Source organism: Acanthisitta chloris, unplaced genomic scaffold, assembly GCF_000695815.1.
Source record: "Acanthisitta chloris isolate BGI_N310 unplaced genomic scaffold, ASM69581v1 scaffold3476, whole genome shotgun sequence".
NCBI lineage: Eukaryota > Metazoa > Chordata > Aves > Passeriformes > Acanthisittidae > Acanthisitta > Acanthisitta chloris.
Genome location: NW_008676384.1, coordinates 271037 through 288470, shown reverse-complemented (window position 1 = coordinate 288470; position 17434 = coordinate 271037). Strand labels below are relative to the sequence as shown.

At 35.4% G+C, this 17434-nt stretch overlaps 1 protein-coding gene across 1 annotated transcript in view; it reads left to right on the top strand.

The window, feature by feature from the left end:
* Window positions 1–17434, top strand: part of LOC103803548 (low-density lipoprotein receptor-related protein 1B-like) — a gene marked incomplete at its 5' end in the record, with an annotated part of 112688 nt that overhangs the window by 3005 nt on the left and 92249 nt on the right. Inside the window, 5 exons of the mRNA XM_009076113.1 lie at window positions 3–156; window positions 2137–2222; window positions 6013–6135; window positions 9941–10122; window positions 12055–12254. Of these exons, the coding sequence (XP_009074361.1) occupies window positions 3–156; window positions 2137–2222; window positions 6013–6135; window positions 9941–10122; window positions 12055–12254 (745 nt within the window). The remainder of the gene's footprint in view (window positions 1–2; window positions 157–2136; window positions 2223–6012; window positions 6136–9940; window positions 10123–12054; window positions 12255–17434) is intronic.

Genomic DNA, 17434 nt, shown 5'->3' with positions numbered 1-17434 from the left:
AGGATGATGGCAAAACATGTACAGATGTTGATGAATGTTCATCTGGATTTCCCTGTAGCCAGCAATGCATCAATACATATGGAACCTACAAATGCTTGTGTGCAGAAGGGTATGAAATACAACCTGATAACCCAAATGGCTGCAAATCCCTTTCAGGTATTGCTGTTTAATTTTCTATACTCTATAGCTGTATTCAAAATAGTTTGTGAAATACCTTAGCTCCATGGTCTGTCTTACCCTTTTATGCAAGAAAAACAGTTACTTTGAAGCTACTACTTCTTCAATATAAAATAGGAATATGATTCAATGTCTGAATGTCATAATAAGCTATATTTTTAGTATGTATTGTCCTCAGATCACTTGCAGTGAGTAGATGCAGTGGATTATGAAAGTTTGAATTAGTGACTTTATTAGAAAATGTATTAGGAAAGTTAAAATATATCACTTAGTTCTACTTCTGAGTCACATGGCAATAGTATGTTGATGATAAGAGTTTAAAAGGTTTCTGGTTTATTTCATCGACCCTAGAATATTAGAATGTAAAGGAAACTTACTCATATGAAAAGGAGGAGCAGGAAAAAGTAATAGAAATTGAAAATACTTTTATTCTTATAACATATGAAATCCTTCAGTCTTATCCATAATACACAGTGAAGTTCAAGATCCGTAAGAACACTGGTTATTTTCTCACCCCTGTGATGTTATTTTTATGTGCTTCAGTGAGTGGGATTGGCTGGATCAGGGAGAGGAAAAGCAAAATATCATCTGGAAAGGAACAAAAACCCCACTCCTGTGTTTTGGGTTTCCTTGCCAACCCAGACAGTCTTTCAGTTTTCTTTCTAAATGACAAGAGGCTGGAACCTCTGTCTGTCTCATAATCCAATCTCAGGTGCTTCCCTGAGTAACCAGACTAAACACAGAAGGCAGAAATTCAGTAGCTTTTTTTTGCTTTATGTCTATGTCCTGCCTTGCAAGTCACCTGTACATTTAGAAGCCACAAATCACTCAGATGAGAAGGGGAACTGGAGCACATCACAGAACTTTTGCTGGAGTTGTAACACATCAAACCTCAAAAGTGCCCATGACCAAGCTGTGTGTGCTGGGACAGGGATAGCTCTGCTTGAGGAGGTGCCAACATGGCAATGTTTGGCATAACACTTATTTTGTGCATAAATTGCCTTGAAGCCTTTGGCCAGAGCAGAGCATTGCAGCCTTCTCCACAAGCCACTAAGGGTCAGGGATGAGGATAATGCCTTGGATCATTTATACACTGGAGAATGTCTTAAGAGTTGAATATAAAATGCAAATATATTCGGCACAAGAGCAGAGTAGGCTCGACAACACGTTCCAAAATGCAAATATATTCGGCACAAGAGCCGACAACACGTTCTGTTCCAGAATGTATGAGCAATAGATGCAAACCTTTAATAGATTTTTAATTGTCATTGGTAATGTAAAAAAAAAAATGTAGTTTAGATTTCTCTTAACAGAGCTAAAATAAAGACAGCTTTTAAAAATGTAATTATTATTTTTGCTATTATGTATGTCAGTGTCAGAAGTGTTTCAAAGTAAGTCATGTCATGAATGAGTAGCTGAAGGGATATTTTTTTAGAAACTAGAAAACCAAGAATAAAAAAAAAAATCAACTCTGGATCCAGCTCAGAATTAAAGAATCAAGGTTTTTACAAAGAGCTGTTTCTTTATCCATATGCTGTTCAGAGTATTGAAATCCCAAAAAGCAGTGATCAAAATGTGTTCAGTTTGCAACCACAGCAATTAATATCTTAGGGATAGTTTGAGTGAATGTTGAAATTAAAACATATGGTACGAGATGTATTTCAAATTGAATCTCTGACATTAAATTAGGATAAAATACAGTATGGTTCCCATATTACAAAGGCAAAAGAATTCAATTACATTGAAAGATATACTAATTGATTGCTTTGTTCATTTTTATACTGCATCATTGATCTTTCTTGGAGCATTTGAATGTTTTAAATATTTCTTTCATCCATAACATTGATCAGAGCATGTAACATTTATTTTTCAAACCATCTGTATTTCAGCATTGTATTCCTGATTTTCCATAAATTAACGTAAAAGCTAGTCTAATATATTCTTTCTCCCGGGGTTTAGATGAGGAACCTTTCTTAATTCTGGCTGATCATCATGAAATAAGAAAAATTAGCACTGATGGATCCAACTACACTTTGTTGAAACAGGTATAATCATAGTACCATGCTCTAAGTTTAACTCAGTACTTTTATTCTTTTCTAAAGTGTGTGACTGACAGAAACATCATCCTACAATTGGCACTGTACACACCACACAACAACTGCAGTATATTCAGAGTTTTTAGAATACTTTAAATTGACTATTTTGTCTGAATTTGACATGATTAAAGCTCAGGCAGTTGTTTTCGTCAGTCATTCTGATGTACTAAAAAATTATGTTATTTGTGATCCTCTTCCATCACAAAATGTTTTGCACAATTTGTATATTTTAGATAAAGAAATCAAATCACAAAACCCCCAACTATTTGGCCATGTATTATTTGGGCTCTTTACTGGCATAATCTAAATCTATTTCTAGACAGACAATTTATTTACACATATTTACGGTGTTACCATAAATGAACTTACATATTTGGCTAAACCCAATTTTTTTAGTAATTATTCTAAATTATTATCACAGGGTAAAATAAGATATGAAAAAAATGCAAAAATAGAATGTCATCCAGTAAAGACAGAGCTGTCATTTTTAGCAGTTTCTGCTCTCCTTCTATGCTTCACCTAAGTGTAGTTACTTACCATAGATTAGAGTTCCAAAATATGTTTTAATAAAAGCATCGATTTCCTTGGAGGCTAATTAATCAATTGTAGAAAGACTAGAAAATCAGTTATTGCCTGTCAACATCATTAGGCTTTTTGTGACTTCTTGTGTCAGTAAGCTCTGCATCTTAATGTCACAAGAGAGGTGCTCAGGTCCTCACAATAGTAATTACAAAATTACCCATCTTGCATTAAACATTGACTTTATTTAAGCATAGCAAGTGTTATGTTAAAGTCTGTCTGTTCTCCTGAAATCCTCCTGACTCCCTCTCATTTACATCTTGCTGCCTCTCTCCTCTTTTGCTGGTGTATCTGTTAATAGAAGCCTGTGAAAAGAGGGGAGCAACAGTAAATTTCCTTTATGGTTGGTGCTGACAGATTGTCTCAGAGCTTCATCAGTCTTAAATTTAATGGACTCCTCTTCAGTGCATAGACAGTGCGTAGCTCCAGCCATTGAAGAAAATCTATGTTTTCCATATCACATTAATTCACTGGTCTGATAAATCCCTCTGTGGTTGGACCTACTGGCCTTTGCTCCTACAAACACAAGATTTGATTTGAGAGCCAAAGAGGGAGCTGTATCAACAGAACAAGAGAGCTGTCTCCCTCAGAAGGGCATCTTTGTGTCCTGGTAGTGTTATGATGGATTGGCTCTTTCCTCAACATCTACCAAATGATGGCAAATACCAGAGTGGCTCTGGCAGAGGAGCAAACCCAACCTTGTCTGTGTGTTTGATCTGTGCTTTGCCATTTTGACAGTTGTTCATATAAACTCAGAGTAAGGAACGGAAAGTAGGAGCTCGTTCAGCCTTCTCTGAGTTGTTGCTCACCTGCTTTTCCCTCTGTTTTCTTTATTTTTTTCTTTTCAATTACACATAAACTGTGCAACTGTTTGAATTGTGTCTCATGTTTGTTCTTTGCTTTCCATTTCCTTCACTCCTAGTCATCAAAATCCGTAGGGTTTCCGTAGGCAGAGTAGGTAACATTTCTGCTCATTATTTGTGATTTTTATCCCCATTATTTTAATTGGGGCACCAAGGGAACACAAATCACAGCCCAGGAGACCATGTGCTGTGTGTAGAAAATAAACAAAACTGCAGGTTTAAGATGAGCAGCTAATGCAGCTGATACCATTTGAAACCTCCCCTGTTCCTTCTAAAAACAGATTACATGAGAAATTACAAAGAATTAGGCTAGGAGGACTTAAAGAGACTTTTATATAACAAAGAGATCATGTCTGGACAGAGAACTCTATTGCAGATATACAGAAATAATTTTACCTGCAGTTGATGCTTTGATAAGTACCAAATCTAAACTGACCCAAAACAAACCACTTGAAATCAAAGATGTGAAGGCAGTTAATTCTCTTTCTCAGTCTCAATACTTAGGAAGCTTTTACAGTGGTGTAGAATATATAGATAAAAGGCTAATTTTTACAAATTACTGACCTGCATTTATAGAATGTTGTAAACTTAATGTGGTAGACTTTGATATTCATTCACCTGTTGACTCTTTGTCAAGTATTTTGGGCAAGAGGTTCTCTTTTGATCCATTTATATTAAGAGTAGAGAAAGAGGCAGTAAAAGTTTTGCAACACAGTTAGGACTGAGCTGCAGTTGGTTTTCTTATAACACTGTGTCCATGGATATGGGATTTTTGAAAGTGAGAGTGGTCCTCTAGGACTGTATTGTTTCAAGCTTTCTGTAATGATGACTTGTGCAGCCTAATTGCTCTTTTCCTCTACATTTTGATCAAGAGATAGATTTACAGTAATTGCACAGTAGTAGATGACAGATAAGCCCTGTATCAGTTCCTGTAAAATTAAATATTGTTGTTCTTAGCTGTTTATTTTAGAGCTGGCTAGTCCAGTACATCCCCTCCCTAACAGTGAATTACATTAACGAGGGAGGTTGCTGATCTACCTGAGAGTAGAATGTCATTGGGCTGATAAGGGAATTGATTAACTGATCTTGTGGTTTAAAAAGGAGGACAAACTGCATCCGTTCTTTTTACCGCTGCTACTCCATCTTTCATTGATAACAACATCTTGGTATATTAAGAATAACTGTGGTTTCACTACATATCAGAACGTTAAGCAGGTTATGGGGCTGATAAGGAAATAAGAGCCACCATCTGAACACAATACCCTTCCTTCTTATCTGCAATTTAGGATGAGAAGCCATTATTATATGACTGCTCCTCCAAGTTCTAACGAATACGCTGCAATTTAGGATGAGAAGCCATTATTTTATGACTGCTCCTCCAAGCTCTAACGAATACCTCAGACATGAGCACCACTCTTTCTTACAATGAATTTGCTTTGTAAATGGAGCCATAGGAGAGTCCCAGATGGCTGCTGGATCTCCAATCTTCATACTTTATGTATATGCCACCTCTGTGTGTGTATATACACATATATTTATTTACACACAGTACATAGAGTGTGTGTGTGTGTGTATACACATATATTTACACACAGTACGTAGAATATCACAGAATCAGTCAGGTTGGAAAAGATGATCAAGTCCAACCTGTGACCTAACACTACCATGTCAACTAGACCATGGCACTTTGTGCTATGTCCAGTCTCTCCTTAAACACCTCCAGGGATGGTGACTCCACCACCTCTTTGAGCAATCCATTCCAGTGTCCAAACTCCCTTTTAATATAGCACCTAAGAATTTAAAACCTCCCTATTCAAGAACTAAAATTGATGCTTTTTGAACACTATCATTTGGAATTTCTGGTCAATTTATATTCCTAATGATATGTTTTCATTATTTAGAGATAATAAATATTATGCTGTTTCTGTCATCTACTTTGCCAAAGAAATGTCAATGGTTGTCATTAACACTGAAATTGAGCAAAAGTTATTTGCTGATAAAGTTCATTTTAGTAATAGGAAAGAAAAACAGAGAAACTTCACTTAATTTCATACATCATCTGTATTTTTGAAGTGAGACAGTCCTTTGTCACTGTATTTCTTTCTGTTACTGTATCTTACTGTGTCAATTTACAAGTCATGTATGGAGAAATGAGAGAAGGGCTTTAGAAACATGCAGTCAGCAAAACAAAGCATTATTATGAATATTACCTGCAATGTATTTTGCATTCTGAATGCAAATCCAGCAGTTTGCATTCAGGCATTTGAATAAATGGACTTTTTTTTTTCTGTTTTTAGGGCCTGAACAATGTGATTGCAATAGACTTTGACTATAGAGAAGAGTTCATCTATTGGATTGATTCCAGCAGACCAAATGGCAGTCGCATAAACAGAATGTCTTTAAATGGAAGTGACATCAAGGTAATTGGGGATTAATAATGTCACTAGTAGAATTAAATGTTTCGAGTATTTTGGGAAATGCTCCTTCATGTTTTTAACCCAGATTGTAAGGCTTTGGTATATGAATGCAAACACAGCATGATCCAGCAAGTCCTAGTAAAATTTAATTGCATTTATATCTTATTTGAAGTAGAGATAAGGACTAAGAGGACTTTATTTATGAGCTAAATTCCTTATAACTTATTTGACAGTTGACTGAATTGGCAGTTCCATGTGGTTTACAGGACACCAAAGAAAAAGAGCTATAATTAGGTGTAAGCTGTGTAAATACTCTGGTGTATTATTTCTTCTTATAAAATTTTCTGTGCTCTTCAGTTTGTTTTTGTCTCATCTCCACTGTACTGATAATGAAAATAACTCAATGTCTTTGCTGTGAATAATCCCAGGTAAAACTGCACTCCCATTTCTGTACAGCCTGTCACTTCTGTGTCTGTAGTGGATTAAATTCACAAATCCACCATTAAGCACATTTGTTGACATATCTGAACATTTTTCCAGAACTGGTGATACACAGTAAGGAATTCTACTTTGTTTATTCTATTATGTCTGACCTTCTGAAACATGGGGCAAATGAGTAGTAACACATCCTGTGAATTTTGTTCCCTCATTGGACACCAATGAATATGCAGAGAGAAAAGATTGCAATTTCTCACTTGGAGCTTAGTGCATGGACTGACACATCCTCAGAGCACATCAGCTTTGGTCTTTTTGAGAGTTAGGGTTTGAAACTGGCTTCAGTGAACCTTGTTTGCATCCTTCACATCAAAATAATAGTCCTTGAGAAAAAAAATAATTGTCTGACCGTAACTTATAGCATTCTAATCCCATTGAGGTAAAACTAACATCCAGTTTGCACTCAAAAGTTCTAGTCAATCCCTGTGAAGATTTTTTTTTCCTGCAAATACGTAGAAGAAAGGTAAGTGTGGGGTTCAAAACCCATTTAATCTTTGAATTGTATTTGTTACCTTTAAAAAATTTCCAAATTCTTCTATTCAGCTTCAGCCCCTTTGGGATGAGTCTGTGTCATAAAGGACTGAGGATGACCCCAGACTTTTTATTTCTAATTTTAACTGTTTCAAGAAGAATAAAGAATTTTTCTGAGTCAAAATGTTTTAATAACCAGATGGGAAAATAGAAAAAAAACATAAAGAATTTTTCTGAGTCAAAATGTTGTAATAACCAGATGGGAGAATAGAAAAAAAACCACTTATTGCTTTGTACTGATTAAATAATAATTCTGTTTTTTAAGGAAAGTTTTCAGAAGTTTTAACAAACAATAGAAGAAAATTACAATAGGGGCATGGAGTGTATTACATTTTGTCCATCATTAAAATTTTGCAATTTACAGAAAAAGTGTCCTGTTGATGAAGATTTTGCTCAATTAAGATGCTTCATTCAAAGCAAAAAAATATGAAAATAAGTGCACTTAATTCTCATATAAAAATTTAGAGGTTTTTTCCTCTCTAAAACTTGGCCCAGATTTGACTTTTGAAAGCTAAAAATATGGTCAGTGGTTTATCAAGATTTATATATTGTAGCTGTCAAATATTCTGCCAGTAATCTTTTAGCCAGTGCCAAATGATAATTTGATGTCTCTTTGACTTTCTAAAGGATTACCATAGAACATATTTAATAAGTGATGTTATTAAAATTATTTTGAAATCAAATAATTTTAACATTTGTTATTATTTGTTATCCAGCAAACCTGCATGCATATTTTAATACCTTTTTTGGTCAGGAAATAGAGTTTTTATGGTTGACAGGTTTTTCCCTTGAAGTCTGAGTTTCTTATTTTTATACCTTCATTCTCCTTATGTTACTCTTGACTATAAATAGATATATATATCAGTGTAAATTATCCTATGTGATATATTACCTGGGATTTCCCTTTTAGAAGATGCTATCTTTTCAGCATACCACCTCTAGCTTTCCTGCCCTGGGAAACCTGATGACATCTCATTTTTCTTCTGCATTTGATCGTGGAGATATTTATAGCATTGAAATGACAACTTTTCCATATAAATGTGTTCAGACATTAACACAGTGTTTTATGTACAGTGTTGGAGATGCAAATGTTGCTGGAAAATGCTGTGGCAAGCTGGATTGTGCACATTAAAGGTCACACTGGTGATCTCAGTGACTGGAATGAGCTTAAAGTGACTCTCCAAAGGAAAAGTCATCAGAATAGAGAGACTAATTACTGCGGTTGATGTTGTAGTGTAGTGTTCAGATGGTGTAGCTAAACCACTATCTGAATTTTCAATTCTCCATTTCCTCATGAAATGTCTCATGTTATAGTGCAACAGTTGCTGCAATTACACATTTATAAAACAGTGAAGCTGGTAAAGTGAAGGTATTAGAAAATAGAGTATTTTATCCATATTAAAAAATCAGTGCATGCCTGAATTTAATTGTAAAAAGATTTCATAAGGTGATAAATAACTTAACAACCTGAGAAGGTGCTTTTGCATATTTATAACTATAAAATTGATTTAAAGCATCTCACCGTATCCCTTCTTGTCTTGAAGGCTTTCCAGTATCTTCAAATGGTAAATAAAATTAAAACTAACACATTCAGTTATACATAATCAGGTTTACGTGTGAAGTTTGCACTCTACTGCAGATGCTTTTAGTGATGAAGATGACAATGAATTAGAATGTACATCACAGTAATAAACACATTATTAGTACTTAAGAAATCTAAAATATTTTCAAGTATTGCTTTCTGATTTGTGATTTTTCTTAAGTTCTAGTTGCATAGACCTAATCAGAACCTAATCAGGCGTAGAATAGGTCAGAATAGACTTCTCAGGAATAGAATTTTCAAGCCTAGAAAAAGCTGGACTCAAATCATTGGGAATATTCAAATATTACTCAACACTTGACATGAAGTACTCCCAGCCACGCAAGACTGAGTCATGCAATCACGATGAGATTTTCAGTTGCATATATCTAGAGGAATTTGTTCAAGTTCCAGAATTATTCAAGTCATCAAAAACCTTGAGAATAACACATCCCTGTCAGTAGAGTGTAGGCTTTCCAGTAGGTGACTAAATTGCTTCTGTCTTTTACTCCTTAATAATGTAGTCGAGTCCTTTTGAGATTTAACTAATTCTTGGAAAGTTCCTCTTCCTTCTGCTATGTGAATGTTGGAAATAAGAGCACAGTATTTACTTTCAAACTAGTAATCTTTTTTTGTAACTCAGCTGGGTGCTCTTATGGTCTGTCTGTCATGATGACATATGGCACTACTGTGATATTAAAATGAAAGATGTGCTGGTGTGGACCTGAGAGAGAAATGGGGGGCTGAGAAGCAGATGTGTTTGAGGGCACACCGTGGGGAGAGAAGCCTCATCTCCATTCTCTCTTGTGAAAAAAAAAGTAGAATAGTAAAGGGAAAAAAGTTGTTCCTTTCTATTTTACATTAAGAGAAAAGGAAAACCAGAAACTTAACAAGGAAACTGGAAGATCCAAAGTTTTTAAAAGTTGGTGCATAATGCAGAGAAGTTGAGGATTAACAATTTACTACATCATGGTATTCTCCATTCTTCCTTACTAAAAGGAAAGTGTCACATTGTCATAGCTAATTAAGGAGTGTTGTTACTCAAGAACTGTGTTTGACAGTGAATCATCCCCATTTTTCACATCTTGTATGTTACTGCATCAAATATCCAGCCTGAAAATACCCTGTTGTCACTAGCTTTTGAATTGTTGTGCCTTTTCCCGGTATTTAGATGAATAATTTATGTAATTTTTGCTTTCCTAGGTAATCCACAATACAGCTGTCCCCAATGCATTGGCTGTCGATTGGATTGGGAAGAATCTCTATTGGTCTGATACTGAGAAGAGAATTATTGAGGTGTCTAAACTCAATGGCTTATACCCAACCGTCCTTGTGAGCAAGAGAGTGAAGTTTCCTAGAGATCTGTGCTTAGATCCTCAAGCTGGGTATGAAGCAGCCAATTTGCAGTAATTCATATTTAATCCTCTTTTGATCAAATACTTAAATTATTAGCTAGTCTCTGAAGGAATAAAATACAGACTATGGAAAATTTGCCCTATGTCAATTCACATCTGAATCCCATATATAATGCTGTCTGGTTTGTGCAACATTAGGATACAGCTGTGTAAACTGGATGACTAAAACCACTGTAGGGTCTTACAACATTCTTTAATAACAAGGCCAATTAATGTTTCTTGTCCACCTCTAAAGCCTAAAGCTCAAGAAATCACCTCAAGTGTCAGTGATAAGAGAAAATTGTTGAGTTGGTCTGGATTTCACCTAAACAAAGAAAAGCAGTGAATTTCCTAGCATAGAAATTTTACCTATCTACTTTACTGCTTTAAGAGAAACGTTTTTAAAACTAGAATTTAATTTTCTTATAACTCTAATCTTTGTTCCCTGTAAAATTTGGCAGGGAGGATGTAAACCTTTGTTAAATGTATTCAAGGTACCAATACATGTCTCTGGTTACCTGGACATGCAGGATCTGTTCCCTGTGTGTGCAAATATCACTAGAAATTTTGTACAGGAAGTCCCAGTCTTTCAGGAAGGTTTAGACATGCACAGGCAGGACAAACTTACAGGGCTCCTGCTCAGTGTGTCCAGACAGCTTCCAAGGCCAGCCAAGTTATTTTCCTTCAATTTATAAAAATATGCTTTTTTTGTTCATTTATTTTAATATGGAAAGCTCCTGGAAATAAAAACCTCAAATTCAGAGCTATTATTTGAAGTAGTATTGTTTATATCTCACAAATGAGAAATGTGAATCACTCTATGGCAGACGTCATGCAATAGTAATATGTTTCCAAAGAGAACATTTTCTGTTGGAGTCAGTGGAGAGTTCCCTTTCTCTACTGCTTATGTGGATCAGGCTTGGTGCCAACATACTGCACCTGTGTGTTGTAGGATACCTGGAGCTGTCCTTAGGATCCCCATTGTCTCCTGCACACAAATACCTTTCCAGGTGGTTATTAAGAATAGGAGCTGCATCTGCATTTTGGGGAGCCTGGTTATAACCTGTACAGTAGAAGCCTATCAGCTTCCCAGCTGGAATGATCTGTCCTGAGATTCTGGGGAACAGCATACAACAATAGCAACATGCATCCATGTACTAAATAATAGGACTTTTGCTTTCTTTTTGACAAACATGCTCTGTATTGTGGTTAAGTAGCATATTGAGGAGAAAATTGCTACTCAGCTTTCCAACAATCTTTCTCAGTGCTTCAGCTCTCTGTGTGAGAAGCTGGTCTAATGTTTTGGAACTAGTACTTTTTAAGCATTATAACTCAAAGCAATTATATGCATTATGTTTCTGTTATGAGCAAATAAAGTTTTGTAACGTGTAAAAACACCTAAGTACAATACAATACTTGTGATGAATTTATTAGTAATGCCATTTAGGCAGGATATGAAATTCACCAAGCCCAGTTTGGGTGGCACTTCAGTTTCCAAGGTTTCAAGACCAAGCAATTTAAAGATACTTTTTACTAGTCCATAATTAATTTATTAAAATAACTCCTAACATGAGGACTCTCCTATTCAAACCCTTTACATTTAACACACTTATTTACAAACAGGCCTAGAAAAAATAAAAAGAAATTGCCTGGAAGGTGGAGATGTTATAGAAGAATTACTGATTTATTCTTGAGAGCAACTAAATAAATTAATCATAGAGGCATAGATTGGTTTGGGTTGGAAGGTACCTTAATGATCTTCTAGTTCCAACCCTGTGCCATAGGTAGGGATGTCATTCACTAGATCAGGTTGCTCAGGGCCCCATCCAGCCTGGCCTTGAACACTTCCAGGGATGGAGCATCCACAACCACTCTGGTCAATGATTTATTGTTATTATTCAGCTGTTGTGTTGTGTTTTATAGATACTTATACTGGATTGATTGCTGTGAGTATCCTCACATTGGCCGTGTTGGGATGGATGGATCCAGACAAACAGTTATCATAGAAACACAGATATCCAGACCTATGGCTCTTACAATAGATTATGTGAACCACAGACTGTATTGGGCTGATGAAAACCATATTGAGTTTTCTGACATGGATGGATCTCACAGACATAAAGGTTGGTCAACAGTTTGGTTTTCCTTTTCTTTTTGATGACTTTTAAGTTGAAGGTGCTCTGTTTGTTATGTGTAATTATGCAGAAACTCTCCTTTAAAGTATTTTTGCAATTCTTTTTTGAGACATCATTTTCCTTATATCAATATTTTAAAAGTTGCTTCATATTCTTCTTCTCTGTTATGTATGTGAATAGTTTTTCAACATGCTGTGTAATATATGTCCATGGGAAAAAAAAAGTCAAATGGAAACAGAAAGTCTAGGAACAAACTCAGCAATCCTGTCAGTTTTGTACTCTGGCATATATTCACATGTTCTCTACCAAGCTACAGAGTGAAGCTTGGCTGTTAAAAGTGGGAGGGAAATATCCTGTGTACCATGTGTCACAATATGGCTAAAAGCAGCTTCTTCTCCAGTCTCAGGAAGCCTGAAAATGTGCATCAGTCTGCTCAGCATGAGACCTGTATTGCAAATGTAATTTGGGGCTTTTCTGGTAGATGGGTGAAATAACAGCTTTTGAAATACTTATGTAATGAAGTAATCTTTATCCCAGTGTTGTGCTTCTCACCTGACAGATAATTAAAAAGCTCATATCATTTTATCTATAAAATGTTCAAAAAAAAAAAGTTTTACACTATGATGAATAGTTCTCATATTCCAGATAGTATAATTAAAGATCTTTCGTTTTAATTCAAATATATGAAATAGTATCAGACTGCTGAGTTTTGTTGGGGTTGTTTTTTGAGATTTAACTGTTACTTGAGCTGCTTTCCACAAGCTTTATCCAAACCTCAGAACTGCTGCTATGCTGGTGGAACTTCATGGATTTAGGCTTTCTTAGGCTTTTATCTCATACTGGGTGCCTCGAGGTTTTTCCAAACCAAAGTTCATGAAATAACCACTTGATTTTCAGATAGAAGCTTTGCTGTGAAATAAATAAATAAAAAAAGGCAAAACAACAAGTTTTATAGTCCTTATATTTGTGAATAGCAACTTACAAATACATCATGAATAATTCTGTGATGGTTATTTGAGATGTGGATTGGAGAGACTATAGCAATAGCTAGGAGAGCTGTAAACATTCCCATTAATCTCAGCATCACTTCCATGGTTTTTTTATGACAAACACTGGTCAGTCATAACCTGCTCACCTAAGCAGCACTGGCTCAGACATACCCCTGAGGGTCAGCTGGATTCCTGCTTACAGTCTGTTTCTCTGACAGATGAAGCAAAGCTCTGTACTCCTCTTGATGTTATAGCCTGTGCTGCTATCCTGCTATTTTTGTTCTCATGCAATTATCCTCTTACTCTTCTTTCTGGACCTTTCAAAGGAAAGGAGTAAATAACAGCCAATATGTCTCTCAGCTCTAACCTGACTGCAGTGGTCAAACCTGTCTCAATCTTTCCTTTCAACCCAAGAGTTTCAGAATGTTCCTTTCTCAGAAAATGTCCTCCTGTCACTAAATTCAGGAGGCACCTGCAAAATTCTGGTCATACTGTCTTTGGTGTCCACTGCCTTGGTCTTCAGCCTATGAGTTTCTGTTTTCCTAGAGTGTAAAATCAACTGCTTTACATTCATGAAGTTAATGTCTTCCCTTGAGGATATGTGATCACCTGGATCAATTAATCAAATAGAATTTGAATGTCTTCATGTTTCAGCATAAGACTGGAAATGTTTTGGAAGATAAAACTGAACCATTGTAAATTAATTATCTTAATAAGGGAAACTCAAGGAAGTTGAGTGGTTTGGGTTCATAGGGAATAAAACTGTGATCCCCTCTAGCTTTCTGATATCTGTAATCCATCTTGATGAGCACTTAAATGGGAAAGATTAAGTTTAAGTCTTGTGATAACTGTGTTTCTTGAAGACTTACTGTTCACACAGATTTCATGGTCTATTTCCTTTGTCATGTTGGACATTTTGTATTGTCAAAGTAAACTAAAGGGAGTTTGAGTTTATTACAACCTTTGTGTTTTCAAATAGAAAAGGATAAAGGTACAGATATGGCAACCATAAAGTACATACTGATGGAGCAGATAAAAATGTCTGAATGAGAATCCTGTGAGTGATGCAATCTGAAGTTATAGTTATGACAAACTAAGTATTTTTTCACCTGTTTCTTTGACCTTCGAGGGTAAGGTTAAGCCTGTGAGTTTTTTTCTGAGAATATGATTTTTGAATCTTAAATTACCTGCTGCATAAAGTATCAGAAAATGCCACAGAGATTTCACAAGGCTCAGAAAATAAGTACCTTGTAGGATGGGTGGATTTTGTATTATTCAGAGATATTAATAGCATGAGACAGTGTGCAGTATTCTGTGCTTGACATTAGATATTTCTTGAGGACAAGCCAAACAATCTTAGGCTAATCATCAACATGCTCTATGTGAAATCAAGGAGTGTTTATTCCATACAGTGGGAGTTTACATGTATTTAGATCTTAGTTTTTAACACTTTTTCCAACAAGTTTTTTTTCCCTTTCTTAGTAACCTTAAAGCTTTTTCAGGAGAAGAGAACATCTGCTGATTTGTTCTTGTAAAGTTCCTCTGCATTTCAACTTTTTCAGGAGAAGAGAACATCTGCTGCTTTGCTCTTGTAAAGTTCCTCTGCATTTCAGTAGAGAAATGGGCTTTTATAATTGCCAAGAGAGTCCTAGGAAGAACTTTGCAAACATGCTAACTAGGCCAGAAATCTTAGAGTACTTGAGAGCTCTTCTTGGCGCTAGGGGCAGCAATGACCTTGCTCAGCTATTTGAAGTTTAATGCTTGGTTATGTAAACTGTCTTTAGAGCTTAGCCAATTCAGCACTGCAGCATTCACAAATGTTCTGCACTGTAAATGATTAAGCAAGTATTGAAGCACTAATCTGGCTAAGCACTAAGCTGGTTTACTCATATTTTTTTTTTTTTTTTTTTTTTTTTTTACCCAAACCACAACACATTTAAGAATTTGTCAGACTTAGCAGCTTTCGATTCCCACTGCCCAGAGGAGTGGAAGCTTCACAGTTCCCTAGGTATCTGGTTGCTTCATGCAGGTTTTTCTATCCTTCAGAGCTCTTAAAACCCAGAGGTTCCTACCATTTCCCCATTTCACTTTGAAGATGAGGATTTCAGTATAAAAAGGGAATCTCGTAGTCTGGTTTAGGAAGTACAAAAGCTTCTCTGAGCTGAGATCAGGCCTTAAACTGTGTCATGTTCCTTGAAGCATTATACTGTAAAAACAACAGTTGAGCACTTCATTCCTTCATCTGACAGAGGCATGAGAATTAAGCAGTTAAAAAGTGTTGGATTTTAAATAAATTAAGTGTTCATAAATTGCTTCTTTAGCTGTAATGTAGTTAACAGAGAGTAACTTTCCTACAGTATCTCAATTTGAGAAACACCTGTTCTTCAGAACTGGCTTCTGCCTGAATGTTTACAAACCTCAGAATTGGAGTGTATATATGCAAGTTTCAAAGTATCAAGGTTTTTGGAAATTATAACCTCTTTCATTTTTAATACCTGTAATTTGAAAAAAAATGTTCATTTTAAGAGCTTTGGTGGTAGAAAGTGAATATTTGTGTATAATTCAAAACTCTGCCACCAGATATTTGTAAAAATATGAATCTAGTTACTTATGAAATTATCCTAATGTAGAAGTAATCTAAGAGATTACAGAAACCAATTCTTTCCAGGTTTATACTGCAGTTTTCATAGCTCAAAAATCAGACAAGTCTGAAAAGAGGGTTTCTCACAGCAGATGAGAAGCAAACAGTAGTTTTGATTTTACAACCATTTTCTCTCAACTATTTGCTTACTCTCCACTATTGTGTTCTAGATACAGTTTTCATAACTCAGATAAAATGCTCCAATTCATGTGTTTTCCTTAATCTGATTCTTTTATTGTATTCTCTCAGTTTTAAAGGATAATATGCAGGAAAGGTACTCATATTCAGCTATGAAATGATGAAAGATGAAGGAAGGAACAGTTTGGGGGGCAGAGTGGGGATGAGTATTGAAACCAGCAGCAAGACATGAGGCTAAGGTGAGGGGCTGGTGGGCATATAAATGGTTTCTGTAAATCTGAAAAATAATTAAAGGAGCTTTGAAGCTCATTAGCACACTGTAAATCATTCTACATGGATAGCAACTGGTGTGTATTTGAGACTAATTTAATCACAGCTCTGTACTGCCATGGAGTACCTGGCATATAAGTAACTGCTCACAGTGAATTTATAAAGGTACTAAAACATTTTCAAGTGGGACAATAAAATATTCCAGTCCTAATTTTGATCAACTGATTTTATAGGCAGATTTTGGAAAATGTATGCATGACCTCTCATGGTGTAATTATATGTAAAATTGCAGCTCTAACACCTCAGATCCATTAGTGCCTTAAGATGTTTAAAGTCTAAATTTCCTGCTCTTTTTGCAATAGTAACTTTGGGATGTATAACAAATTCTATGGGAGTTTATACTGAAATATTCCCAGTTTTCACTGTTTCAGTTACATTTTTTTTCTATGGGAGTTTATACTGAAATATTCTCAGTTTTCACTGTTTCAGTTACATATTTAGACTGGCAGAATATTCTACCACTTAATGCTGGGACTTGTATCTTCCATACTTTACCTGCTATGGATGTGTGATGTAGGTATTACTTTTGATAAGGATGCATGCACATGGTGTTATTAAAGACATCAGCAATATCCTAAAAGTGGGAGGGCTTGTTTTAAGGGGTTTTTTAGTTTATTTTTTGTCAATTTGGCTTTTTTTTTTTTTTTTCTGGCTGTTTGGTTGTTGTTGGTAGGATTTTTTCCCCTGTGAAACATTGGCTTCAGCTGCTAGACTTAATCTAAATATCATATGAATATTTTTTTCTGTTCATCAAGTGTGACAGGTTTGGTTTTTTTAAACAGAGTGTCACTTTCATGAAAGTAATACTGATTATAGAATGTCTCATCTTTAAAATATAGTATTTTAATGTAACGTACTTAAATTTAATTACATCTGTCAAAATTACATAGTTTGTCACAAGCTTAATAGAGATAATCTTATTGTCATTATTCATTATTAATTTCATGGACTAAGCACTTCAAGGTCTTTATCAAAAGGCACAAGTACCAGGAATAAGTACTATAGGGGAATAAAAAAGTGTTGACTGTGTCTCAAAGAGGTTACAAGTTGAATGCAATATGAGACAAAAA